The following is a 27,850-nucleotide window of genomic DNA, read 5'->3' on the forward strand; positions in this document are numbered from 1 at the left end:
ACAGTAATGGGCCTTTTGTTTCTTTAATGTAGAATTTGGTGTAGACCAGAGGTGCAGGGGGGAGAGCAGAACAGGTGGATTTACTGAAATACACTGCTGAGGGGAGCGGCGGACAAGACAGCGGGGAGGACTGCTGCACTACATGGGTTAGCTTCCTGGCTGTGGGTCAAACTCAGACCATAGTGGTGATAGTGGTGAGACTTAACCCCTCAGCCACCAGGGAAGCCCAGTAACTGGGTGCTTTTCACTCTTAAGACACCCTCTTCTGTTTCTGATTAACTCCTGCCCCTGGCAGATTGCAAGTGCTGAGAAGGCAGTGTCTGCCCAGTGTTTCACATGTCCAGTCATACAGGACAGGGCCTGGAGTTCAGAACAGGACAGGGGTGGGGTCAGAGCTCTGTTTGCCCTTTGCCCCTGGCACAGCATCATGGTGGTGTTGTTGCAGCTGATCATCAAGCTAAAATAATCACTTTATTGACAGTGAACCATTTCATCTTGAAGCAGCATGAACCAGAACATTCCATGATTGCCAACTAGTCACAGCAGCTCAGTCTCCCTCTTTGAGGCATGCTTAGTTCAGGCATGAACAGTTGTTGAGTTTTAGATTTGTTTGTGTGCACATAAGTAGAATCTAAATGATCAGGCTTGATTGTATTTCATTATTAATTCAGTAATATTTGTTTGCTTTCGTCTTTTTTACAATGCCTTCTGTTGATGGCAGTTAGATATTATGTACGGCAAAAAAATTATCTAAAGTAAATATAAAGAAAAAAGTAAATAATAGTATAGGTAAAGGCATATATTACAAAAATTATGAAGCACTCTTCAGTGAAATTATCATCTGTAGTGGGCTGGGGGTCATTTACCAAGGCTTAGTTAGCCTCAGTGGTCAGGCCTGGGGTCAACTAGTAAGAGTCACCCCCAAGACCATGTGCAAATTTTTACACAGAGGGTGTGTTTTCTTAAGAGAGGACAAACTTTTCCTCAAATTCTTAAAGAAAGCGATGACCCAAACCTGACCACAAGCCTATTGCAGTTCCCTCCTGGTGCTCCTATTCCGTGGCACACCAGGAAACCTGACTGCTCAGTTCTGATAGTAGTAATCGTCTGCCAGGTCCCAACCAAAGGACGTCAGTGGTCCAGAGAGGAGACTCAGGCCTGATTACTGGTACTACAGCCCTCCCTTCACGAGTCCACTGACAGAGGCTTTCCCGCATGAGGCCAACTCCCTTGGTCTGACTGAGGGTCTGACACAACACTGAGAGCCCACCTTGGGCATCAGGGCCTCTCCTGGCTTAGCCCTCCCCAAGCTCAGGGATCAGGTCCTGCCTAGGACCTGGCACAGGGTCCTCCACGGGTCAACAGGCAGAGATATTTGTTCATTAAATGAAAGAACCAAAAGCTGTTCCCCTCAGTTGGGGATGGAGGGTGGGGATGGCTGGTAGGTGTCCACACGTGACACTGAAGGTGTGTGACACGCCACAGGGAAGCCAGGTGGCAGCATCTCCTGGGGACATGGAGCTGGTGGAAGGATCACCCAACACGTGAAGAGCAACTCTGATTTTTAATGAGTTTTAAAAAGCAAGCACTAGCTGTTACCTTGAGATTAGCACAGTTGTAAACAATTGCTTTTTCTTTCCTCTTAAAGTTACAGAAGTGAGTCAGGTGGACAGGATGAGGCATTTTAATCTGTCTTTGAGGCACCTCCAACCCCACCCAAGCTACTAACATCATTGCAGTTTAAAGGCTTTTTCCAAATACTCTTAACCCTACAGCTGCCCTTTTGTCATTTCACATTCTGAGACTTTCTTCATCCAAGAGAGCTGGGGGGAAAACTTCCTTTGAGGCTTTGAGCATACAAGGGCCATTTTTCTTAGTGTTGCTGCTAATCTTGTCGCTTTTTTGTGCTGCTGGATGAGCAGGAAAGCCAGCGTGGGCGCTTATGAGTTCTTCTGAGGGACTTTCACGGTGACCTGCAAGAACAGTGCAGAGAAGCTGAGTCCCATGCTGCCCTGGGGTCTGCACTCACTGGGCTACCAGAACACGAGTAGGAGTTCCCCTTCCTTCATTACTCTGACACCCCAAGAGCCAAGTGGCTAATACCAGCACCCAAAAAGAGCTGCGCTCTGTGTGAGCTCACACTGTCTCCCTTGAACCCAGTTATTCTGGGTTGTGACAGGGGTGCTACTGGCATCTAATGGGTAGAAGTCAGGCGATGCTATTCAGCACCGTATACCGCACAGGCCCCATACCAACTTCAATCCCAAATGTTGACCATGCCCAAGTGGAAGGACCCTGACCTGCACCTGTACTTTCCTCCAAAAGAAACAAAGCAAAAGAAAAAAAAAAAAACCACTGTGAGGCTCACAGGTGTCCAAATGTGAAGTGGGAAGATTCCAGGTTGATCTGGGATTGAATCCCACTTTCCCCCATGGCAACTATTCAGGACTATCCAGGGAAGGCCTGGTCTCGACCATTTCTCTTTTCTTTAAATATCAACTGTAGGGCCTCCCCACTGGTGCAGCGGGTTGAGCACAGCCCTGTGAAGCTGTCCGCAGTCTCCACGGCACCAGTTCAATTCCTGGCCAGCCAGGGAGATTCCCACATGGCGCGGCAGACCTCTCCTGTCTCACCCTCAGCAGTGCTCCCCTCAGCAGTGTACTTCGGTCCTTCTGCCTGTTCTGCTCCCTGCTCTATCTCTGGTGAATCCTCTCACCCTCCCGTACCTCTGGCCTGTACCCAGCTATTGTATAAATAAAAAGTAAATCTTTAAAAAAAAAATCAACTGTATGTTTCCTGGTTAAACTATAATTGGTGCTCATTACAGAGAGAAAATTATTTTCATTTCGGTGTGTTACTTTCCTGTCTTTTTCATATTTATAAATAAAGATATCTGAGGGGCTATACATGTACATGTATATTAATAGTTTTAAAATTGGCCTTACACTGCATATATTACCTTACACCCTGCTTTTTTACTTTATTTATTTATTTTATTTTTTTTTATGGAGGCATGTTTTTCTTTATTTATTTGTTTGCTTGTTTGTTTTGTTTATACATGCACTGGGTACAGTCAGAAGCGCGGGAGGGTGAGAGAATTCACCACAGCCAGAGCGGGGAGCAGAGCAGGCAGAAGGACCGAAGTACACTGCTGAGGGGAGCAGCGGGCGGCAGGAGAGGTCTGTGCGCCATGTGGGACCCTCCTCCGGTGGCCGGGGAGCAGCCGGGGATCGAACCGGCGCCGCAGAGGCCGCGGGCAGCTTCGCAACCCAGCGCTCTACCACTGCGCCACCGGGGAGGCCCTGCTTTTTTACTTTAAAGGGTGAACATATTCCGTATCAAATATTCTATAAACAGTTTAATGGCTACTTAGTCCTCCATAATTTATTGGGCATTTAGGCTAATTTTTTCCCTTTTAGAGAGATAAAGTTGTTATTAGCTTTATTTATATTTCAGATTAGTTCTTCAGGTTATATTCCTATCACTGAGACTGAAAACTAAAAGACAGGGGTATATTTATGGCCCTAGGTATCTAGTGCTGTATATGATTTTTTTTAAAAAAAAGATTTATTTATTTATGCTTAGAAGAATTGAAGTGTAGACCAGAGGTACAGCGGGTAAGAGGATTCACCAGAGACTAAGGAGGATTTATAGTAGAGCAGGAGCATTTACTGAAATATACTGCTGAGGGGAGCAGAGGGTGAGACAGTAGAGGTCTGCTGCGCCATGTGGATCAGCTCTCTGCCTGGGGATCGAACTCAGGCCACAGTGGTGACAGGGCTGAGAAATAACCCCTAGGCTACCAGGGAGGCCCACATGATTCTTATTAGAAGCTTTTCCTCCCTGCTTCATTCAGCCCCCTGGCATCTTCCTTTCTCTGTGGTTTGACAGAACCTGGCATATAACAAAAGGCACCACAGGGTCACGTCCCTAGGTATTTCTCAAGAGGCAGAGCAGAGGCTGGGTCTCTACCCTCTTTCTTAGCTTCTGTGGCTCAAAACAGGAAACTAGGAAGAAACACTGGTGGAACCCAACAGGACAGAGCTGAGAACCATACTCACAGTTTTCACTTCCGTGTACGCCTGCAGGCCATACTCTCCCAGTTCCCGGCCATTCCCAGACATCTTGTAGCCACCAAATGGTGTCTGGGCCCCAAACACATCATAGCAGTTGACCCTGTCATTTGAAATGAGATTTCAGTATTGGGGGATATGTGTCAGATCTCCTGTAGTGCTCTAAAATTTTACTGAGAAAAAAATGGATGGGTAGAACCATTGTAATAACCAGACATAGGAGTTGACAGGAAGCCACGTGAAATGAAGCCTTTGGTCATCTCGACCTTCATGGTGTGGTCAGAGATGGATGTCAATTGCAGGGTTCACCACATGTTAGTGTCCCATGTTAATGACTCGTTTTTGCTAATCAGGTGCTGAGTTTTTGTACTTTAAAAAATTTACTAAATTTTAATCAAATTTGAAAGTTACTTTTTAAAGGGGAGAAATCAATAATTTAAAGCATAATCATAATGTGTGCAACCGGCACAACTATCTCATCCAGAATATTTCCACAATTTCAAAAAGAACCCCATACCCATACAAAGTCAGTCCCCAACTCTTCCCTCCAGCTCCTGGCAACCACCAGTCTCCACACTGTGTCTATGAATTTGCCAATTCAGAACATTTCATATAAGCAAATCATACAATATGTGGCTTTTGCATTTGGCTTCTTTCACTTAGTATGTTTATATAGAGGGTAGCATGGATCCACAGTCATGTGTTGTTGTTTTATGAAGACAGTATGTTTGGGGAAAAGCACTGTAAGGTGATTTTGTTATGTAAACATCACAGTGTATTTACACAAATGTAGATGGTATAGCCAACTACACACCTAGGGTTTATACACAGGGACCATGTTGGATGTGCTGTCATTGACCAAAACATTATGAGGTCTGTGACTGCTTCATTCCTTTTCATGGCTGTGCGATATTCTATTGCATGGACAGACCACATATTGTTTATCCATTCACCATTGCTGGAGATTTCAGTTTATTTCCACCTTTTGGGTATCAGGAATATTCTGCAACAAACGTTTGCGTACACTTTTATGTGTGAACCTATTTCTCTTGGGTATAAACCTAGGAATGGAATTGCAACCCTATGTTCAACTTTTTGAGGACGTGTCAGGCTGTTTTCCACAGTGGCTGTCCCATTTTACATTCCCACCAGCAAGGTGTGAGAGTTCTAGTTTCTCCACATCCTCACCAACTCTTGGTATTTTCTGTTTTCAAATATCATATATCCATCCTGTGAGTGTGAAGTAGGTGCTAAGTTTCCAAGGCTAGTACTACATGTTGTAGGCCCTCAGCTCCGGTCTCCTGCATTATCACAGCTCAGTAGGTGGGAATCCATGTGCTTGTCCTCAAATAGCACAAGGGCGTAGGCACTGGAGAGTTTAACCTCCTGGAGAAGGGGTAGGAAATCTCTAATCTATCTGCTACACCACACCCTGACCCAGGAGGACCTGAACCTAGCACCCAAATTCTGGGATGTGTGCACTGGATTCTGGAACACCTGTCTTTGGACATCCCCACCTGGATTGTGAGGGACCATTGGGAGGCTCTTACCACACAGTTCCCGCCTGGAGGGCCTGAGACAGATAATTGGCCTTGTCCAAGTCCTTTGTGAAGACAGCAGCAGCCAGCCCATACTTGGAGTTGTTGGCTCTCCCGACTACTTCTTCTATGGTCTTGAACTTCAGGATCTGCATCACTGGCCCAAAGATCTGGGATGAGAGAACAGAGCAGGGGGACTTGGAACCACCAGCTGCCCAGCTTTCAATGTGCCGAGGACCCCAGATGTAGTAATGTGTCCCCAGACAGACCCTAACGGCTCCAGAGGGAGACAACCATTCCCAAGCTCACTGACACACAAAGGGGACTGGCCTCTCCTTGCCTTTCTCCTGGACGGGGCCATTTCTGCAAGGACACCTATCGCTGAGTGAAGGATGGGATTTAGAAACCAAGAGGTGGGAGCCAGGTGTGCTCATGGGAGGGAATGCTACTTTCAGCTCGCAGAGGAGAGACTAGGGAACAGATGCCACAGCAGAAGGAAGGCTCGTGGGGAGGAGGGCATCAGGGAAAACCTTGAAGAAGGAACAGTCAGCTGTAGCGGGACAGACACAAGCCAGAGGAGGGTGGGGGTGAGAAGCAGGCATCTGGAAAGATCTAAGCACAAGCACACCAGTGCCATTCTCACATGGGTGCTAAGGAACTCAAACTTCTGGAAGGTTCCAGGACTGGGGAGTATCTAGCCTGAGGTAGGAAAGGCTGCCAGAAGTGCCTTAGGGGTGGGCTAGGACTGTGAATTTGGACTGTAACAAAGTCCAAGAAAATCTATGTCTGAGATCTCAAAGCATGGATGTACTCGTGATGAGAAAAGAGGCAGAAAAGAGTTCTGCCTCTTTTGCACTTTAATGTTTTATTTTGCATTTTCATGAAAGGGGTGACACCATAGTATTTTCCTGCATAAGGTGCTAACAGACTTAATCCTTGCTGGGGGTGCAGAGCAAGTCTGAACTGCACGAGGGCAGAGAACACCCAGCCAGATGCCCCTGGGATCACAGCCTCTGTAGAGACCTGGCACGCAACAGGCATTCAGTCAAGATTTGTGGATGCAAAAGAATGAGACACAGGGCCTCCCCTGGTGGCGCAGGCGGTTGAGCGCAGCGCTGTGAAGCTGTCTGCAGCCTCTGCAGTGCCGGTTCAATCCCAGCCGGCCAGCGAGGGTCCCACATGGCACAGCAGACCTCTCCTGTCGTGCCCGCTGCTCCTCTCAGCAGTGTATTTCAGTCAGTCTGCCTGTTCTGTTCCCCACTCTGTCTCTGGTGAATCCCCTCACCCTCCTATGAATCTAGCCTGTACCCCGGTTCTTGTATGTATGGATAAATAAATTTTTTTTTTAAAGATTTATTTATTTATTTATTAAGTACTGGGTACAGTCAGAAGCGCGGGAGGATGAGAGAATTCACCAGAGCCAGAGCGGGGAACAGAACAGGCAGACTGATGAAATACACTGCTGAGGGGAGCAGTGGGCGTGGCAGGAGAGGTCTGTCACGCCATGTGGGACCCTCTCCGGCAGCCAGGGACCGAACCAGCACTGCAGAGGCTGTGGGCAGCTTCGCAACCCAGTGCTCAACTGCTGCACCACCAGGGGAGGCCCAAATAAATGAATCTTTTAAAAAAAGAAAAGAGTGAGACACAGCTCCTGCCCTTCATTCTTTCATGCCAAGGGGCAGGCATGTAGACCTTTCACTCTACAGGGAAGTCAGCCCTTTGGTCTAAACCAGTGTGCTTGCTTACTGGGCAAGGCACTCCTTAACTCATAACTTGCAGGGACCAAACACAATGGACTCTGGAGGCCATGCCAGAGAATACTCACAAATAGTGGCTAAAGAGGAAAGCACTGGGATTAAACAATTTGTAAATAATCTGTTCTAGGCATAGGGCCAGAATTTGGCCCAAAGTCAGTTGTTGGGTTATAATGTCAAGTTGCAGGACGGAACTGCCCACGTCTCCTCCCAAGAACATCCCAGAACATCGGCCCCACACTGACCTCCTCCTTTGCAATGGTCATGCCATCCTGCACATCTCCGAACACCGTCGGCTGGATGAAGTAGCCACGGTCAGCAGCAGCTCCTCCCCCACACAGCAGCTTCGCCCCCTCCTCCTTTCCAGATTTGATATAGCCAAGGATCTTCTTAAACTGAGTTTCATCCACCTATGGGAGCAAATATGTGTGTGTGCGGTTACCTATGGGGCAGGGAAATGGATGGGATCAAAGGAGTCTTATTTTTCTTTAGCCACTTTATTAGATTTTAAATATAAGTTGGTATCACTTTAATAATTCAATAACCACAAATCACAAAGAAAAACAAGAACAAAAAAGAGCTGTTGGGATTCGCAGCAGCACTATTCACAAGAGCTAAAAAGTAAAGTTACCTGTGTCCATCCATGATAAGAGGATAAAGAAAATGCAGGCTGTCCACACAATGAGATAACAAGGAATGAGTATCAAGGCATGAAAAGAAACTTAAATCGAAGAAACATAAATGTACAAGAAGCCAATTTACAAAGGCTACATAGTATATGATTCCAACTGTATGGCATGCTGGGAAAGGCAAATCTATAGACAGTGAAATCTATAGAGACAGTGAAAATATCAGCCATTGCCAGAGGCTGGGGGAGGGAGCACAGAGGACTTTGAGGGCAGGGGGCTATTCTGTGTGACACTGTGATGGCAAGTACACGAATTTGGCTAATAATAATATGTCAGCATTGGCTCATCAAGTACAGTAAATGTACCACACAAACACAAGAAGTCAGTAACGGGTGAGGGGGGTGGATGCAAAACAGTACGCTGGAACTCCGCACTCACTTTTCTATAAACCTAAACTGTTCTAAAATAGGGAGTTTGTTTTTTAAAATTCTACCTTGGGTGGCCCTGGAGACTTGGGAGTGGACACCAGAAGAGCAGACACGCTTGAGAATGGAGTCCACAAAGAGGTTCTTGTGGGCCCTAAAGAAGGGTAAGGACCCCATGGACAAGGACTGTGTGAGCAGGCCTGACCCTGGGACTCCTTCCCCTGGGAGGGGTGGCAGGACCAGGACAAAGTGACTGGCTGGGTCTAAGGACGGTGCTAGAAAAGGACCAGGAAGGGCCTCCCAGGTGGCGCAGCGGTTGAGCGCTGGGTTGTGAAGCTGCCCGCAGCCTCTGCAGCGCCAGTTCGATCCCCGGCTGCTCCCCGACCACCGGAGGAGGGTCCCACATGGCGCGCAGACCTCTCCTGCCGCCCGCTGCTCCCCTCAGCAGTGTACTTCGGTCCTTCTGCCTGCTCTGCTCCCCGCTCTGGCTCTGGTGAATTCTCTCACCCTCCCGCGCTTCTGACTGTTCCCAGTACTTGTATAAGTAATAAATAAATAAATCTTTAAAAAAAAAGAAAGAAAGAAAAGGACCAGGAAGAGGAAATGGCAGGGAGAGGCACTGTTTATTTTTCTTATAACCACTCTCTGGCACACCACAGATACTGCCCTTTTAACAAATTGAAGGTTTGTGGCTACCAGATGATAAGCAAATGTACTGGTGCTATTTCTCCAACAGGTCAGATGAGGGCTAGCACTTTTTAGGAATAAAGTAAGTAAAATATTTAGGAATTTTTTAAACTAAGGCATTTACATTTTTTAAAAAAACATAATGCTATTGCACACTTACTAGACAACCTAACTTTAATATGCTGTGGGAAACCAAAAACGTCATGTGACTTGCTTCTACTGCAGTGGTTTGGAAATGAACCCACAGTAGCTCTGGACTGTGCCTATATAGTTTGGTTCATTAAAATGAGTATGTGCTCAGGGTAAAAAAAATTTTGATCCAACAGCTCAGAAGAATATAAAGTGAAACAAAATCCCTCCACATGCAATGGCGCTCACCCCACTGGGCAGACAGTCACGTGACAGATCTGTGTGTCCTGGTAGACAGATGCCTTTGGATGGCCGAAGTCCAGGAAGCAGTCATTCCTTGTACACAGACACCCCTAATGTTTATTATGTGTATGTAATTGACAAAGTGCTTTCCTTCATTAATTTCCATCTCGCAATCACCCCGTGAGAGAGGAAAGACAGGCGGGAAGGATGGAAGAATGTGGCTCAGAGAGGGCATACAGCTCCCCGGGGATGCACAGCTGGTGGGAGGTAGCTCCCAGCCTGCCTGACTCTGAGTCCCAGGCCCTTTCTGCTTCTCTGTGCTGGTTGCAGACACCCAGGCCCGCCTGCCGCCATTGGGCTTACCTGTGGCCCCTGCTCGGTCCGGCTGTCAAAGGGGTTCCCCACCACCCGAGACTTGGCCCTGGTGACGCTCCGCTCCACAAACTCATTGTAAACATCCTCCTGCACGAAGGTCCGAGAGCCTGCGCAGCAGCACTGGCCCTGGTTGAAGAACAGGGCGAAGTGGGCCTGCTCCACGGCCCAGTCCACTGGGGAGGCAGAAAGGCACTGTGAGAAGAGGACAGGCCTGCCTCCAGCGGCTGCCTACCCCTCCCCATGCCAGCCTTGGTGCCTGCTGGGGGCCAGCCCAGCATGGGAGCAAGACACACGGATCTCTCCTCAGGGATGAGGCTGAGGGGCAGACAGACACAGAGAGCAGTGGTCATGCCCCTTGGAACGCAGCCCAAGGACAACCAGCAGCTAATGGCAGTTAGGAGAGAAGGCTCCCTGAGGGCAAACCCGGGAGCTCCTCAGCAGGACCAGGAAAAAGGAGGTGATGGACAGTCTAAGAGAAGGTGAGCCGTTCAGCTGGGCAAGTAGCTAAGCGTGGCAGAATTGTAAGGAGCAAAGAGGAGAGAAACAAGGAGGTGAGATCCTACAGGCCACAGGCCATGCCAAGAAGCCCAGCCTCCGTCCTGAAGTCCTGGGGGCAGAAACCAACTCCAGTGGTCACTGAGAATTACAGAAGTGCGCGGAAGCAGTGTGGACAGCAAGTGGCTGACTTCACACTAGACTTCCTCACGGTAACTTACTGTCAGCATCCGACATGATAATGTTGGGGCTCTTTCCCCCCAGTTCCAGCGTCACCCGCTTGAGGTTACTGCTCCCAGCAGCAACCTGGATGAGGCGGCCCACCTGCAGGGGAGCAGAACAGACAAGCTCTTAGTGGGGCAGAGTTGGGGGAAGCAATGGCTGTCAAGGACATAGAACAGAGGACCCCACAAGCTGGTGGTCCTGGGGAGGGCTTACCTCAGTGGATCCTGTGAAGGCCACTTTGTCCACATCCTTATGGGAGGCGATGGCGGCCCCAGCCGTGGGGCCAAATCCAGGAATAATATTGACCACGCCAGGGGGAAAGCCGGCCTGCGGGCAGTCAGCCAGGACCATGTCATTCTCCTGCTCAGGAATTCTAAGTACTGCTCAGGAATTCTAAGTGTACAGCAAAGAACCTGTTTCCTGGGGTTCTCAAAGGCTGTTACCCCTTCCTCACTCAGGATTACCATTCCCTAAAATGGGCCCCGCAAAGAGGTCCATGTAGGCAACAGGTAAGGGGGGGTCACTAAAGTGTGGTAACTGACGGGATGGCGTAACCCCTGCTCCACAAACACCACCCCCTACTGGGTCCCCTCCTCAACACTCCTTCAGAGGCAGCCAGCACAAGGGCACGTAGAGGTCACACACCTCCTTGATCAAGTTGGCCACATAGAGAGCGGTGAGTGGAGTCTGCTCGGCCACCTTCATCACAACCACATTCCCTGTCGCCAGGGCGGGGCCCAGTTTCCAGGCCTGCATCAGGAGTGGGAAGTTCCACTGCAAGAGACAACAGCTGATACCAAAATCCAAGCCGAGAGCAAACTGGCAGCAGAAAGCAGTGCCCCAGAGAGAAGCAACCGCACCGAATTCTTTAAACCTCTCGTGGTTCTCCAAACCACAACTGCATTAATGGGCGAGGCCGGTGGCAGAGGAGAATAGTAGCAACTCACATTCGTCAGTGCTTTTTCATCGGACACCATGTGAAACCATCATATCCCACCCTCTGGTGCAGAAACTACTTATCAGATAAGCGCCTGGGCACAGAGGGTTACTGGTCTTGCCTGAGATAAGAGAGTTCACAAATGGCAGGCTGGGCTTGAACCCAGCTGATATTATCAAAGCCCAGGGAGTCCGCCATGATCAAGGCCACCTTCTAATGTCCTCCCAGGTCCTCCCACCTTCACCAGGAGCCCATCCAGTACTGCTGCAGCGCCCAGCGCTCCCAGCAATCCCTCATCTGTGAGGCTGGCACTCACCGGAATGATCTGCCCACACACTCCCACAGGCTCGTGGCGGGTGTAACTGAAGAAGTCCCCATCAATGGGAATGGTCTTCCCGTGGTACTTATCAGCCCAGCCGGCATAATATCTTAGAGGAGAAAGGGCTGTCAGAGACCCTCTAAACCCTTCCAAAAAGAGAAGACTGCAACTGGTCCAGCTGGGTCTTTCTGACCATCACCCTTGCTCTCAACTTCTCCCCAGAGAGACTTAAATAACTGCTGGAGTCACAATAATCCAAAGAGGTGACTAAGCTCTGAGCCCCAGAGTCCCCAAGGATGCTTGTGAAAACACCAGATTCCACGCGCCCACTTCCTACCGACTCAATCTGGTTGTGAGACTGATGCCCAGAAACTGGTCTTTTTAGTAAACATTCAGGTTATTAAAATGTGACTGCACCAGCACAAGGCCAGAGGTGAGTGTCTGGGAACATGGATTGGAATCCGGAAGAAAAGTGCAAACCTACCAGGCAGCTGGCACCATGTCAAGACTGGATGGCCCATCCCCAAACAGATCCTCAGCTGGGTCCCTCCCTGACCCAGGGATGCAGGGACAGAAAGCACAGCAAGTCAGAGACGGAAGAAAGGAACAGTCGTGTGTGCACGGGGAGTACTGGCTAGGTTCTCAGGGAACCAGGAGAAACAAGAGGTGGAGAAGGATGAAGCAAGTAGGGAAAAGCAGCTCTGTGAAATGGGTATCCGGCCAGGTTAGCTGAGAATAAAGGTGACCTGGGTTTGAACAAAGGTGACCTGGGTTGGATTTGTGACCCAACTCATCTGCTCCCTCCCTCCACATAGACCTCATGTGACTGGCGGTTATGCAATCAGCACAAAGGCATGGCCCTCGCTCTCCCTGACTTCACAGGAGGCAATCTGGGTCCTTGCAGAGTGTTTTCCATCTTGGCACTACTGTCACTTGGGGCTGGAAAATTCTTTGCTATGGGGGGCTGCTGTGTACACTGCAGGCTTTTTAGCAGCATCCAGGCTTCCTCCAGGATATCACCAGTCACTGCTCACTGTCTTCAGGGTGACGTGGCAGCCTATGATGTGTCCACCCCCCACTTTTCCAGCACTGCTTCTCCCCCACGAACCTTGGTACAGGTAGTCACTGGGGAGCAAACTATATTTCACAAGGCTCTATCCACAGGTAGTCAGGCTCCCAGCCAGCCCACTGGGGTGGCACTCGGCACCCAGAATTTGGCACTAGGACTTTGGTATTTGGCACTGGACTAGAGGGGTGCTGCTTAATCTGGCTGGAGCCAGACTGAGGAAGGAAGGCTGGGGTGGACAGCCAGGCTCCAAAAGGCAGACTGGCCCCAAAGGAAGCTGGAGGTGGTGGGAAGAATGAAGTGGCAAGGGTGGGGGGCAGCAGTAAAACTCAGTGGCCTTCAGGATTTAAGGCCCCCAACTCTGTCATGCCCTAGTCAGGCTGAGTGAGTTTCTGTTCCCAACCACCCAGAAGGCTCTTAATCCACCACTTACAGTTCTTGGTCATTAAAATATTTATGATTAAACTGCACCCAAAACTAACAAGAGGGAGAAAATAAAGAGCAGAGACACAAGAAATGAAGAGTGAAAAGGTAACGGAATCAACAAAACCAAAAGTTAGTTCTTTGAAAACATTCACAAAATGGACAGACCTGCAGCTAACCGAAGAAAAAAGGGAGAAAACACAAATCAAAAATGAAAAGTGGGGCCTCCCCGGTGGCGCAGTGGTTGAGCGCTGGGTTGCGAAGCTGCCCGTGGCCTCTGCGGCGCCAGTTCGATCCCCGGCTGCTCCCGGCCACCGGAGGAGGGTCCCACATGGCGTGCAGACCTCTCCTGCCGCCCGCTGCTCCCCTCAGCAGTGTACCTCGGTCCTTCTGCCTGCTCTGCTCCCTGCTCTGGTTCTGGTGAATTCTCTCACCCTCCCGCGTTTCTGACTGTACCCAGTGCATGTATAAACAAAGAAATAAATAAATAAATAAAAACATGCCTCTATTAAAAAAAAAAAAAAAAAAAAAATGAAAAGTGGGGACATGACTAACAACCTTATAAAGGTTTTTTAAAAGATCCTAAGTGAATACCTTGAACAACTGTAGCCAACAAATCCCATCACTTAGATGAGACTGACAAACTCCAACACAACAAAAATTACCAAAACTGACTTAAGTGAAAGAGAAGCAATGGCTGGATTACAGCCTTAGTATTGAGGGATTATTCCCATGAGGTGGTGTCTAAAAAGAAGCCATTTCTCCAGCCCTATCATCCTTTTATTCTGTTCCCACCCCTTCAGGCACGCCCCTCCTCAGCCCCGAGGCAGCACAGGAAGCCGGAGCTGTACCGGAGACATTTGACGACCATGTCCAAATCCACCAGGTAGGAGATGACGTAGGGCTTGCCGTTGTCCAGAGTTTCCAAGGTCTAGGGACAGAGAACAAGGTCAGCACACATGTGCTGAGTCAAAGAAAATGAGGTGATGAGCAGTGCTGAGGCTCCCGGCCAAGAAGGGCGGCCCCTGGGTGCCAGCAGACATCACTGTGTTCCTGGGCCACTGTCCCTCCCTCGCTAAAATCAGAATGAATGAGGAGCGGGACGGAAGGAATCCTGCACCAGCTTTTCATATGATCATTTCACAAACACATTTTTCAAGCTTCTGCTGTGTCAGATCGGGGAGCGAGGGGAAGACGAGTCATCACTCACCAGAGTTCAGGCCAGAGCACACGGGCAGGCTGCCCACCCAGACCGACCCCCACCTGAGAGTAGCCCCTAGGACGGGTAGGACGTGACAAAGCAAAGGGCTGTACAAATGGTGATAAAGGGCAGGCAGGGCACTCCAGGCGAGAGAATGGCCCTCATGCCCAAAGGGAAGTGTCAGGATTTGAGGGAAAGCTGTGGGGCAGAACTGCGTGAAGGCCATGGGCGAGCATGGCCGGGAGAAGGAGCCAGACCAGGCAAGGCCTCGTAGACTATGTTGAGGGAACAAGATTTTATATTAAGGATAGGAGATGCCTGGGAAGGCTTAAGAGTGGAGCACCATGGAATAATTTGCCTTCTAGAAGGTTCACTCTGGCTGCTAGGTACAGAATGAACTGGGGAGCGGGAAGATACTACCTCCTGGTTTTCGCTGCCCCTGGTAGCCAGGGAGATGGCCCACCATACAGGGGTTCCAGGAGAGGTGTCTATCCCCAGGGTCCTCTTCTAGAAAGGCTCCCCTGCCCTGGCTCTTCTCACTCCCCTCCATCACCTCCTTTCTTAGCCAAATCCACTGCATCCAAGGTGATGGGTGGTGAAGGGGCACGCCCCAAAGTGTCGGCTCGAGCCATTCTGACCAGGTACTTGCAGCAACGAGCCTCTCCCTGGCTGTTCACGGGAGGCTGGGCCCATCTGCCATGGGGATGAGAGCGGAAGAGCTGGGACTCACCGCCAGGTAGGTCCGGTCTCGCTCGATCAGGTCGGCCAGGCGGTGCAGCAGCCGGCCCCTCTCGGATGCGTCCATCCGGCGCCAGGGCGAACCCAGCTGGAAAGCGGCCCTGGCAGCCTTCACCGCCCTGTCCACATCTTCCTGGAAAACACCCACAGAGGCAGCTCAGGCCTTCTCAGCCATAACTCCCTCCCAACACCACCTGTGGCTGCCCAGCGCACCCACATCCGCGGGGGTTCAGTCAGTGTCTCTGAGGAAGCCTGTCCCAGACCAGCCCTCCTCAGCCTCCAAGGCCGAGGCAGAGCAGCTTCAGAACCGAGTGGCAGGCTGCCTTCTCTCCGGGGGCCACAGTGGGAATGGGGATCCTGCCAGTTCCCATTTGTCTTTTCATGTCAAAATGCCCCAGTCGTGGAGGGAGAGGCACTCAAGGGTCAGTGCTTAGAATTTCACCATTTTCTCCCTCGGCTTCCTTCCAAGCCCAGGCCTTACTAGCTGACAATTACAGGGTTAATCCACGTCCTTCTCCTTGGAGCAGTGAGACGCAGCTGGCGCCTGCCGCAGAAGGAGCTGTGTGTCAGGGCGGGCAGCCTGTTCTCCACTGACATTTAGCACAGCCACCATCTGACCACTCTCTCCACCAGGAGACAGTCACGCTTGCTTTCTGCAGAGAGGGTAAGGCCTCAAACAGGGATGGAAAGGATTGTCTTAAAGCAAAAGGCAGGAGGGATTCTTTTTTTTTTTTTTTTTTTTTTTTTATAGAGGCATGCTTTATTTATTTGTTTTGCTGGTTTGTTTGTTTGTTTTGTTTATACATGCACTGGGTACAGTCAGAAGCGCGGGAGGGTGAGAGAATTCACCAGAGCCAGAGCGGGGAGCAGAGCAGGCAGAAGGACCGAAGTACACTGCTGAGGGGAGCAGCGGGCGGCAGGAGAGGTCTGCACGCCATGTGGGACCCTCCTCTGGTGGCCGGGGAGCAGCCGAGGATCGAACCGGCGCCGCAGAGGCCGCGGGCAGCTTCGCAACCCAGTGCTCAACCGCTGCGCCACCGGGGAGGCCCCAGGAGGGATTCTTGAGTTATTAACGCCTTTCCAACTGAAAATGAAGTATTTTTCCTGAGTCTAATTTACAAATTTTAAAACTTTGTTCATTACTATGATTATATATTATCGAAATGAAATACACCAGCACCACAGCTACATGTGGCTGTACCTCCCACCCCTGACCTTCAGCTCTCTGGTCTGCAAAGGAGACTGGATTAGATGCTCTTGAATTTGACCGCAAATCCACAATTCCACAACTGTGAGCATACTGAACCGGGGTAGAAGCTCGCACCTGTCTGTGAAGAAGACTTCGGTCCGTTCATTTACTCAAGAAATTCAACTGGCACCTTTTAGTTGTGATAGTAATATACACAGGCGAAGTTTCAGCCATACAAAGAACAAGTAAAAAGTGCAGCCACCTTGCCTGCCCCCATCCTACTCAGCTCTGCCTGAGGAAAGTGACTGGTTCTCACCTTGTCCCCTTCAGCCACCTGACAGATGATTTCCCCAGTGGACGGATTGACCGTGGGAAACGTCTTCTTGCTGACGGCGTCGTGCCACTCATTATTTATGAAGATCTACAATGAGAAAGGAGAAAGTTCTCAGGACCAGCTCTCAACCCAGTAATGGCAAGAGATATAAAAGCAAGAACAAAGAAAGATTAGATATGAATGTGACCTGGAGGTTGAAAGCATGGGCCTTGGAGACCATTCAGGCTCTGCCCAGTGGACTTGGGTAAGTCATCTGACCTCTCGGTGCCTTGGCTTCAGTCGGGCATGTCTGTGCTACCTCAAAACTCAGTGGCTTCACATAATTTATTATTATCTCCTAGGGTTGTGTCCGCTGAATGGGCTCGGGCCAGGCAGGGCAGCTCGGGCTCACTCTTGTGGTTCAGAGCAAGGGCAGCAGGGCTCGACGTGCCACTGGCGTTGTCAGTTTTGTCTGGAACTGTTGTAGAGCAACCCCGATACAAAACGGGGTGCCTGACTGTGGGTCCTCACCCGCGCGCTTAAAAGGACTTATCAGTGCTCTACTGCAGGCACACGTGAAAGGTTCATAAAAGGTTTATTTACAAGGGAAGGGGAAATGAGGAAATGTACAGCTCTGGGAGAAAAGCGGGAGACAAAGTTTTAAATGAGTCCTACCCGATCCGCCGATCAGGAAGCCCAAAATGGCGCTCTCAGAGTTGGCCGCCAGCCAGGAGCCGTGAAGCCAGGAGGCGAGCGATCGCGAGCCAGAGAGACCCCAAGGCCCACGTGTTTGGTTTTTATATCCAACCTGGCTGCCCAACTCCACCCTCAGGTCCCAGCCACCCTCCCTTTGGTGGTGATGGGATTTGTCTTTCCCAATGTCTTGATGGCTTTAGTCTGGAGTGGGGGTGGAGTCCACAAAGCCTGTATGGGATTAGCTCAGAACATCCTTTCCCCCTAACAGTACCACTGGACTGCGAGGCCGACTCAGGCTAGTCGGACTTCTCATTTGAACGGGCTTCCCACACAGCATGCTCCACGAAACTCAGGCAGAATTCACAAGGCTTCTTAAGATCTAGCTTTAGAAGTCCCACGGCCTCACTATCAACACCAGATTCCGCTGATCCAAGTGTGGCCCAGGCCCAGGCCAGATTCATGGGGTAGGGGTAGAGCCTGCACCTTTCCGAGGGGAAAACAGCAAGTAACCTACAACCATCTTTCCTCTCCCTCACAACTACAGGGAGTTGTTGTGCAAATTAGATTTCTCTTTCAGCCATTAAGCAAATACTTAGTCAGGCATTGTTCTAGGGTGAGGACACAGTGGAGACCAAAACCAACAAGGTCCCTCCCCCATGGAACTGGCATTCTGGCAGGCACAGAAAACAAAACACAACCTCAGATTACAATGTGAAGTGCAAAGGAGGAAAGCAGGACTCAAAGGAGGGAGGTAAAGTGAGACTTTAGCTGGGGTGTAGGGGAGGACCCCTCCACGGAGCAATTTGACTTGAGCCCTGAAAGATTAAAAAAAAAGGAGGCAGTCACCTATAGGCAGCAGAATTAGCAAGTGCAAAGGCCCTGGGGCAGGAGTAGGTCTGGTGCATGTGCAGGAAGGAAGTACCAGCAGATGGGGGTCAGAGAGGAGGTAGTCCTTTGAAGCCCTTAATTCTGCCGCAGTGGCAATCACTGTGGTTGCTGCCATGAGAGCAACAGGACCAACTCTAGGGAGAGATTGTAGCTGGTTTAATGAGGCAACATCAGGGAGGCAGAATCTTCTTTACTTGCTCTGAGAAAGGATCTGTCCCCACAGCTGCTTAATCAAATGTCAAAGTTCAGTCTGTGCTCCCAGGAGCCAGGCCATGGTATTAGGGGAGCTCAGAGAACTCTCAGCAAACTATCTGCCTCAGCTTGGAAAGATGGAGGGATCAGGGGGGAGGCACCAGTCACTTCACTGGGGCTGGAACAAAGGTCACAGGCTGGGCAGCCATTCACCCATCCAAGAACACTCTCTGCCTTCCTCAAGGGCTCTCCTTGCCCCTACACTCTGAGGTTGGCTTGGCTCTGGCTCAGGAACCAGTGAGTCCTCTGCAGTCACTCTGGGCCAGGGTCAGGGCCATAAAAAAGGCCAGAGGCCAGAGCTTGGCTCATGCTGTTCTGAGAGTCAGGGCCAGATAGGCCCAGGGGGCTGGCTGGCTCATTGGGGTCAAGAGCAAATGATTCTAGCTCTTGTGATTCTAGCTGCATCACACGGGGTAGGCACTTCCTCTATAAAGAGGGAGTCACTATAGGAACCCTTCCGTCAAGTGCCCAGTGAGCGTGTGCACCGGCCTGGAGCGCAGCAGGTGCCAAATCCGTGACGATGGGATGGTGACCCGGCGACCCAGGAAGGGGCTGGTGAGGAAAGGGTCACCAGGAGTCATTCTCCCAGGTTCCATTTGGGTATTTGGGCACAATCCCACTCCTGCCATCATCACGATCACAGCCAGGCACCTAAGTCAAAAGGCTCTTGGCATCTGGCAGGGGGCAGCGGCAGACGCAGCCAGATTCCTTGGTTGAGTTGGTCCCCCATCAATCTTAAGGGAATACCCCCCCCCCAGGAGGGTGATGGTAGTTTCCAGTAGGGGACGGAGTTCAGGTTAGATGTGGCATTACTCCCTTCTCTGAGCGTGCCCTCCTCCTCCTCCTCCTCCCAGGGAACATGAAGCTCACAGAGGGTTAAGATGACGACCTTGGAGGAGGCTGTCTGGTGGAACAAGCTCTGTAACCCTTGACTGAGTATCTGTCTCCACAATGCCCACGATGCCCCCAGACTCAGCTAGGTGTCATACCTCCCACACACCTGCTTCACCAGGAGCTCTAGGAGAAAGGTCAGGAAAGGGACAGAGGAGAGGCAGGTGCCGGGCATGGGGGAGTCTGACTGCTTCTGATTACCCCCCACAGCCCCTCAGCCTGCCCCCAAGCAGGAGGACGGTCCACTTGGTCACCTGCATGTCCCAGAAACTGCTACTCATGATAAGGTGCCCCGATACCAAGGTCCTCACATACTTGGATTATTCCCATTTAAACCTCAAAGCTCGCCCCTCCAGAGTAGGACAGAGAGGTTAAGACACTTGCGGTCACTCAGCAGCAAGGGCAGAGACCGGACTTGAACCCAGATCTTAAGGACACCAAGACCTGTGTCCAACTCCAGCCTCCAGTCTGAGCCCAGCTGTGTTTCTGAGGAGGTCAGAACTCTTGTTTTCTATCTTTATCTGATTTTGAGTTTTATTCCAGGTGCTATTGATATAAAAAGCACCAGCCTCTAAGCCAGACAGATCTGGATTCAAATCATGCCTACCCCTCACAGGCGGTGACCTTGGGCCGGCCTTTGGAGGTTTCATAGGTTCCTAGGCTGAGGTGAGGATTAAATGCAAGGCTGTGAAGTTCCTAAGCCAGGACAACCCAGCACACAGTAGGTCTCACCAACACTTACCTCATTATTCTACATCCTACAGCTCTCCCCAGTTAAAGGTTTGGGGAAGCAAAAGCTGAAGTGGTTCTGTGTGTCTGCTGGTGTGGCCCTGCACTGCAGTCTGCTACATTAGTTTGCGATGAAAAGGTTTTGTTATTTCACAAACATTAAGGAAGCATGAAGTAAAGAGGTGGGCCAATCTGGCTAACCTCCCTGGGCCTCACCCCTTCCTCCCTGGGCAGGCCAGGCTGTGCCTGTTAGATTGGGACTCTGGAAAGTCCACTCCCCGGCATTCATTTGCTGGGTCACTCTCCACTGTTGAATTTTCAACAATCCATCCTTGTTCTCAACTGATAAGCTTGGGCTTGCAGGAAACTAGAATCTTCCTTCTGCTTAAAGCTCTCACTTCCCTGCTAGAGGCTTCAGTGGTCTCCCTCCCTCCCTTGTGGGGGAGGAGCTGGGGTTGGAACATCTCAGACGGAGCCTCAGCCCAAGGCCCAAGTTCTCACAGCAACTTCTCTTGAATAAACATAAGGGGAGACTCCAGACCAAGAGCTTCATGACCCTTGCACGGAAACCCAAAGCCTGACTTATGTAACATGCTTAACCCGGTCAGCCTGGGGTGGGTGGGGGTGGTCCCTCCCAGCTCACACTTCCTCGCCACAGTTTCTCAAAACAGAGCAGCTTCTTAGGGACATCAGGAGTTGATGCTTTACATTCTTACTGTTGGCAAAAAGCACAGTGCTTTTCCATTAAAATATTCTATTTTCTACACATTTCATAAATACATCACTTCATTTGCAAAAGTTGGACTCACATATCTGTGCAGTGCACAGTTTTACCTGAGTGCCAGCACCCTGCCGGGCACTGAGCCCAACAGCCAAGTCTTGGCTCCTTGTTAAGGTCCTGGGCAACAGAGCACGTCAAATAGTGAGGTGTGGGCTGGGGGGCAGGGGCAGGTCTGAAGGAAGAGCTTGGGGACAGGAGGAACCCAAAGCAGCGGGTGAGTGGGGGACAGGGGGAGCTCTCTGTATTGTGCACATAGTAATATGCCAGGAAGTGTACCTACTGTGTGTACAGCGCTGGTACCGGAGGGAACAAGACAGGTCATGAACTTCTTATTTCATAACTAGTTTTCCCAGTAATGCTGTATTCTGGGCACTCCCCAATACAAAGCCAATAGTTTATTAACCGCCTCCTATAAATGCACTGTCGGGACAGGACTGCATATTCCCCACCGCGCAGCTGCAAAAGCTCTCCATGTACATTTTTGCAAACTTGGGGTTGTTACCACATAGAAATTATTGCTGATGACAAGACCCTTCCTTGCCTTGGTTATCTGGTTCTCCAGGGCCCAGGGGATAACAAACTATAAACGGAAATGGGGGGGGGCAGGGGGCGTTTAGAAGCTGGGGCGGGGACAACACAGCAGGCCGCTCCAAGGCCAGGACAGAGCAGCGGCTTCCACATGCCAGTCAGCTCGGTGGCAACGGACAGTCATGATCTGCCCAAGGTCTCCGAGGAAAGGCTAAGTGATGTTCAGTAGCTCCAATTTAAGAAGGCAGGATCTTACAGTAGACAGAGATTTTGTTTTTAATTATGTGTTCTTATTTTAATCTGGGGGAGGAAGATTTTAGTTGAAGCTTTCCTGCAAGGAAGAATAAGGGATCTGTCACCCAGGAAATCTATATCCCTCGAATAGGATCCTTTCCCAAGGGCGAGTGAGTAAGTGCTGTGGTCTTCTGTCCTGTGGTGACTGTTGCTGGCACTTGCTTTTTCAGTGGCACTTAGGGAACTTGTATTCAATGAAAAGCAGATGCTGTCTTGTTTCACAAGCCCTGGGGCAGAAGTTCAGAATAAACACAGAATGACACACACACTCACACTTCTCCAAACACTGAAGTCCAAACCTTGGGTTAGTTTTGAGTTGAGGCAAGGGCAGGTGTGAAGGGATATCCCGGCACTAAGCCCAAGGCTCCCCCTGGCCCCCGTGTCTCAGGGCCTTTGGACATTCACCACCTCCGAGATGGGAGGGTTGATTCTGCTGGACACTGCCAGGCAGGCCGTTTCAACCTGTCCACCTGCCTATGGGCTTACAGCTGAGCAGCCTCCATCCTGCCGCAGTCACTTCCCTTCATAAATTTCCACATTCCCTGCATTCCCATTCATGTCCACTCCCTTTTCAAAAGGGACCCCTTTGAGGAGAAACATTGGGTTTCCACTCCTTGCTACGGGAGGACAAAACTGTAAGCATAGTTTCACAAAAGGTAGCCCTTCACATCTTCAATAAATATTTACTGAGCAGAGATTATATTCAGATCTTGGTGCTAGATCCTAGGAACACAATGTAAACACAAACACAGCTCCTCCCTTTGGACTGCAAGTCTGTGATCCAATAGGCACGTAAATATAGCCTCATCTGAGCTTAGGGCCATGAGGTGGCGCCACGCATCAGAGGTAGACTGAACCCTGGTTCCAGGCCTACTACTTACTGTGAATGGGCCTCCCTGAGCCTCAGTCTCCTCCTGTAAGACAACTCGACTTGGCTCAGGGTCGCCGGTCAGATGAAAGGAGACAACGCAGGTACCAGTTCTCAGCACGAGGTCCGGCAGATCAGAAATGATGGATAATCATGACTATTGGATCAGTGGATAGGTAGGCCTAGCCACAACACCTACATCTTGTCTCAGCTTGCCCTCAACCCCATAATCATTCTTACAGCCCAGTCATCTGGTTCCAGATTCCAGGAGAGAGAAGAGTTTAACAGCTTAGTGTTCCCTTACAATTAACTGTCGCTAGGAGCAGAGCAGCCAAGGTGGAGCCAGTCATCCTCAGAGTCTCTGCGTTACCTGAATTTATTGTTTCTACAAAGGGTCTTAAAAGGATCTTAAAACTCCTCAACAAGCAATAAAACTAACACTCGGAGGGGGGAAATTTCGCTGCACACATTCCACAGGCAGCCCTACTCCACATCACATCTCTCAGGCCTTGGCCCATTCCCTAAGACTCTCCCCAGGAAAACAAGAAAGAAGAAATTCCTATTCTGTTCTACATGTGGGCAATAATAACCTGCAGGGGTTGGATACATCAGAGGACAGTCAGTTTTTTCCCTTCTTATATTTGCTTCGTATATTTTTAAAGAAATAAAATATTTATATAAAGCTAAAGTCCCCTTAATCACTACTCCGTAAGCAGATTCCCTGAGCAGCATGCAACAGGCAGTGCTGGAAATTCCTTTCCACACACACACCTGGAACGCTGTTTTTGAGATCCACTCTTCATATCTTTCCAGGTAATTCCTTGTAACTATTACGGTACAAGGAATATTCCTCCCTATAAGATGCACTGATCACCTCTTCCCCCCTGGAAGGTAAAGCTGGCTGTATTTCCTAGCTTGCCTATTTCCAGCAAGTTTCTACCGCAGATTTCACAAGTGTAAGCAGAACATTTTACAGAGAGATCTTTTCTTAATTCCTTTTTTGTCAACTGGTTCTTTAGTTCCTGAGCTTTGTGGTCAAGAGACCAAAAACAGAGACACAATCACCATCAACTCTCATTCAACTTTACCACAACTTAGCTCGCCCTGCAGGAAACCAGCCTCAACTGCAAGAGCACCCACAGCAGATGGAGTTACATCATCGTTCTCTCCTTAGCTCCACGGCAGGGGATGTCAGCTCTTAATTAAGGCTGCAGTAAATATGGAGGCACCGGAGCCACGAGGCAGGCCCTAGCTTAGGGCTGGAAGGGGAGGGCCCCACTTCACCTCACAGCAACCCTGTGACAGAGAGGGGGTTTTTCACCCCATTTTACAGATGTGGCAGTGAAGCAAGAGCTGAGTAACTACCACTTACCCACCTCATTTTCTCCATAGCTCGATGGTCTTGCACCATACTACCCATTTCACTTACTTGTCCACCTTCCAGGACACAAACTTCCTTGTTATTTTTTTGTTCCTTGGAACTGAGTTTGCTCAGGAAATGTCTGTTGAATGAACGAACCTACCCAAGCTGATAACAGCCAGAGGCAGGCAGCCTAGAGCTCAGAGTGGGAGATAGCAGCTGACATTATTTTCATCATTACTAATATTCTCACCATTGCCAACCAATTGGAATTGGGGGGTTGAAGGTGAAAGTATTAGCCGCAATCTAGAGGGACTAAGCGCAGAAATCACAGTCCCTTGGGTTTTTCTTTGAGTTGTCTTTCTCCAGATCTTAATTACTCTCCAAGCTAGGGAAGGAAAAAGAATGAAAAACAGTTTCCTTGACAGAGGTGTGTCCCGGAACTCACGAAGGAGGAAAAATGTTGATCTTCAATGGTCATTATCAGTCCCCGCCACCGGTCCCTGCTGCAGGGGGAGGGGGAGAATAATTTGTCCTAAAATCTAAGCGACTGAGTTTATCCCGCCCTGCATCCCATCCAGGGCAAGCAGAGGCAGGAGGATCCTAGGAAGTTGAGCCAAATCACTGCACTCAAATTCTTTTTTTTTTTTTAAAGATTTATTTGTTTATTTATTTATACAAGCACTGGGTACAGTCAGAGGCACAGGAGGGCGAGAGAACTCACCAGAGCCAGAGCGGGGAGCAGAGCAGGCAGAAGGACCGAAGTACACTGCTGAGGGGAGCAGCGGGCGGCAGGAGAGGTCTGCACACCATGCAGGACCCTCCTCTGGTGGCCGGGGAGCAGCCGGGGATTGAACCGGCGCTGCAGAGGCTGCGGGCAGCTTCGCAACCCAGCGCTCAACCGCTGCGCCACCGGGGAGGCCCTGCCCTCAAATTCTTTTGGGTGGAGAAACAGGCAGGAAGGAAAAGACCTACTGCCTACCTCCTGGCATCCCACCCATTCAGGTGAGACATGACAAGCTTGAAGTGCAGCATTTCCCCTCCCATCCCCCGCCCATGTCCTCAGGTGAGAAAACCTGATGCCTACAGAAGCAACCTGAAAGCTTCTCCAAACAGCAGTTTTTTGGGCAACAGATTCCAGAACAGTTCATGGAACAACAAGGACCTATTAACGACCCTGCCCTGACTCCCGCAGGGAAATGTCCGGTTCTGTATGACATAGCTTGTACCTGGTCGGGGACTCAAAAGTTCAGTACTTTATGTCTTGTCTTTCCTGCCAGCAGTGTTTGCAACAACCCAACACTGAAATGAGCGCAAGAAGCTTCTTGTGGGGCCAGTTCCAGCAACGGGGAACACTTGAGAAGCCTTGGAAAGAATAAGCTGAGTGTAGGACTTGGATAATCCAGGCGCACAGGTCAAGGAGACAGGACTCCAGAACAGTAAGTGTTAAAATCTTGTCTAGGTAAGAACCACCCCCGCCCCATGTGGTTCCCAAAACACTAGAACGTCTGCAAGGCGGCACCTACCTGGTAACAGTGCGCTTGCAGGAAGTGCAGTGGGGTGTGCGGGAAGCATTTGCATACTGTGGGCAAAAGTGTTACTCTTATGATCTCAAAAAATCTGGTTAAGAAAAACACAGGCAGGGAGGAGAATTTATTCCTGAGAGGGAGCCTCCTGAGATGGAGCCACAGACCAGGTCCAGATACACGTCTGGACTCAGTTCCCTGCCTCAGGTGAGCATGGAGGAGGAAGATCCTAATTAGACCTGTGGTCACCAAGGCTGGGGGCTGGTCACTGTCCCTTGAGGACATTTCTGCTGGATTTTTTTCAATACTCAAGTCTTCCAAGCACGAACCTCCTCCCCAGGCAGCCTACCCCCCAGCAGGTACTATGCAGAGGACCTCTGTTTTCTCAGGTCTTTTTTCCGTGGTAAAAGGCCTTCCGTAACATTCCTTAAATTGGGCAGAGGCACCTTTACCCTCTGGGTCAGGAGCAGACCTGCCTTTGAAAGTGGTCCATGAGGGGCCGCCGCTACCACATCCTAAGTCAGTGACCCCTTACTCTACCAGGGTGGCATCAAGAGCACCACAGCCAGTTCCTGTTAGCAGCTTCCTCGTGAGAGTCTAGACACCCCCCTCCTCACTTGCTTTGTAACTCCTGTCTGTTCATCTGGTAGTGTGGAGATAAGCTCCCCGCCTAACCACTCAAGCAGGTGACGGTGGTGCCCAGCCTGAGGATGGGCACAGAGAATCGGGCGGGGTCCTGTCGTGCAGGGCGCCCTCGCCCTGTGCGCACCCTCTGACCGCCTGTCCGCTGCACAAAAGAAAAGCCTCACGCTCCGGGAGGGCAGCAAGGACCCCGCTGCACGAAGTGAGCCTTCAAGATCCGCTTCCCCAGCCTCTGTGGATCCCAGCGCTCTCCCCAACTCCGAGACCCAAAGAGGAATATTCCAAGGTCCTGGTTGAGCAAGGCATCGCCCACCGGGAATGGGCGCCATCCTGGAAAGCCCTCCCTCGGTTGGGTCAAGAACGCCAGCCCCTTGGCGGACGGACGCAGACGCCACTTGAGGCCTGAGCCCCGAGGCGAAGGTCTGCCCACCCGCGCCCAGGTCCCAGCCGTGGCAGAGCCCGGCCTCTCAGGGAGTTGGTGACCCTTAACGAGAAATGATCCCCTCTTTCCTCGTCTCTCCTCTTGGGCTGCCCTGGACGAGGGCAGGCCTCGGGGGGTAAAAGATGCGCAAGGAAAACACCGGAAAGTTCTCGCACAGGGCCCGGGCGGACGCGTCTCTGCTGGGCGGCGGCGAGGACCGCGCGGGCGCGGGGTGAGGAGACCGAGGCCCGACAGCCCGGTACGCTCCGGGGGCGCGGGGCGGCCGGACGCCGCCAGCCGAGCGCGCAGCCAGAGTCCACGGCGGGGAAAGGGCCGCGGGCTGCGCGGGGGGCGCCGGGCGCGCGCGGGGAGGGAGGGACGTGGGCGCCGCGGAGCCCTCGCGCCCGAGTGGGTACACAGACCCCAGCCCCCGGCTCCCCAGCCCCGGGCGCCCGCCCTCGAGAACAAAGCGCGGGCTGGGGCCGAGCGGCCTCACCTGGTGGTGGAAGACCTCGGGCTGCTGGCTGGGCGACGGCACGGCCTGGGCGGCGGCGGCCGAGAGCAGGCGGCGGCCCGGGCGGGGTCTCAGGCCGGCGGCGGCGCGGGCGGCGGCGCGCAACATGCTGCGGCGGGAGCGGGGAGCGGGCGGCTGGGGCGCAGGGCGGCCGGCGGGGGTCACTGCGCCGGCGACCTCCCCCGCCCCCGCGCGGCCGCCAATGGGCAGGCGCGGGGCGGGGCGGGGCGGGGCGCGGGGGGCGTGCCGGCCGCCTCCCCCACGCCCGGCCGAGCGGCCAGCGGCCCCGAGCGCTCGGGGTGGGGGCGGGAGGGCCGCTGCCCCGGGGCCTCCCCTTCGCGGGAATCCGCGCCCCGCGCCCGCCGCCGCCGGCCGCGCGCGTGGAATGGGCCGGCCTCGCGAGTTCAGCGCGCCCTGGTCGAATCCCTGAAGTGTGCCCGAACCCCTCCCGTGTGCGTCCTGCGCCCAGCGACCCTGGCCTGGGCTTCCCGGGGCTTACACCCTAGCGGGAGAGACCGACCTTAAAACAGGAGAGGATTGCGGATAGTGGTCAGGCGTGGTTGGAGCAGAGGGCACAGTTTTGTTTGGTTTTTAGAAAGGTTTATTTACTTATACAAGCGCTGGGGCACAGGCCAGAGGCGCGGGAGGGTGAGCGGATTCACCAGAGCCAGAGCGGGGAGCAGAACAGGCAGAAGGACCGA

General features: G+C 51.4%; 1 protein-coding gene and 1 long non-coding RNA gene across 3 annotated transcripts in view; one reads left to right on the forward strand and one right to left on the reverse strand.

The window, feature by feature from the left end:
* Positions 1 to 1,524: 1,524 nt before the first annotated feature.
* On the reverse strand, positions 1,525 to 27,278 carry ALDH2 (aldehyde dehydrogenase 2 family member). Its single transcript, XM_037511145.2, has 13 exons — positions 27,132 to 27,278; positions 16,763 to 16,867; positions 15,250 to 15,390; positions 14,170 to 14,249; positions 11,827 to 11,938; positions 11,219 to 11,347; positions 10,787 to 10,900; positions 10,570 to 10,672; positions 9,842 to 10,026; positions 7,611 to 7,775; positions 5,624 to 5,781; positions 4,062 to 4,176; positions 1,525 to 1,973 (listed from the first exon to the last, which is right to left on the reverse strand). The coding sequence occupies exons 1-13, from the start codon at positions 27,255 to 27,257 to the stop codon at positions 1,941 to 1,943; spliced, it is 1,566 nt and encodes a 521-aa protein (XP_037367042.1). The 5' UTR covers positions 27,258 to 27,278; the 3' UTR covers positions 1,525 to 1,940.
* The window catches only part of LOC119244980 (uncharacterized), a 52,977-nt gene continuing 41,444 nt past the window's right edge, over positions 16,318 to 27,850 (forward strand). The window contains exons 1-2 of one of the 2 annotated variants that reach the window (XR_005125169.2): positions 16,318 to 17,024; positions 25,327 to 25,485. This is a non-coding gene — a long non-coding RNA (uncharacterized LOC119244980). The remainder of the gene's footprint in view (positions 17,025 to 25,326; positions 25,486 to 27,850) is intronic. The other variant, XR_008551887.1, reaches the window with a different exon arrangement.

The sequence above is a fragment of the Talpa occidentalis genome, unplaced genomic scaffold (assembly GCF_014898055.3).
Source record: "Talpa occidentalis isolate TD23 unplaced genomic scaffold, MPIMG_talOcc4v2.1 talOcc4.14, whole genome shotgun sequence".
In the NCBI taxonomy this organism is placed as follows: Eukaryota; Metazoa; Chordata; class Mammalia; order Eulipotyphla; family Talpidae; genus Talpa; species Talpa occidentalis.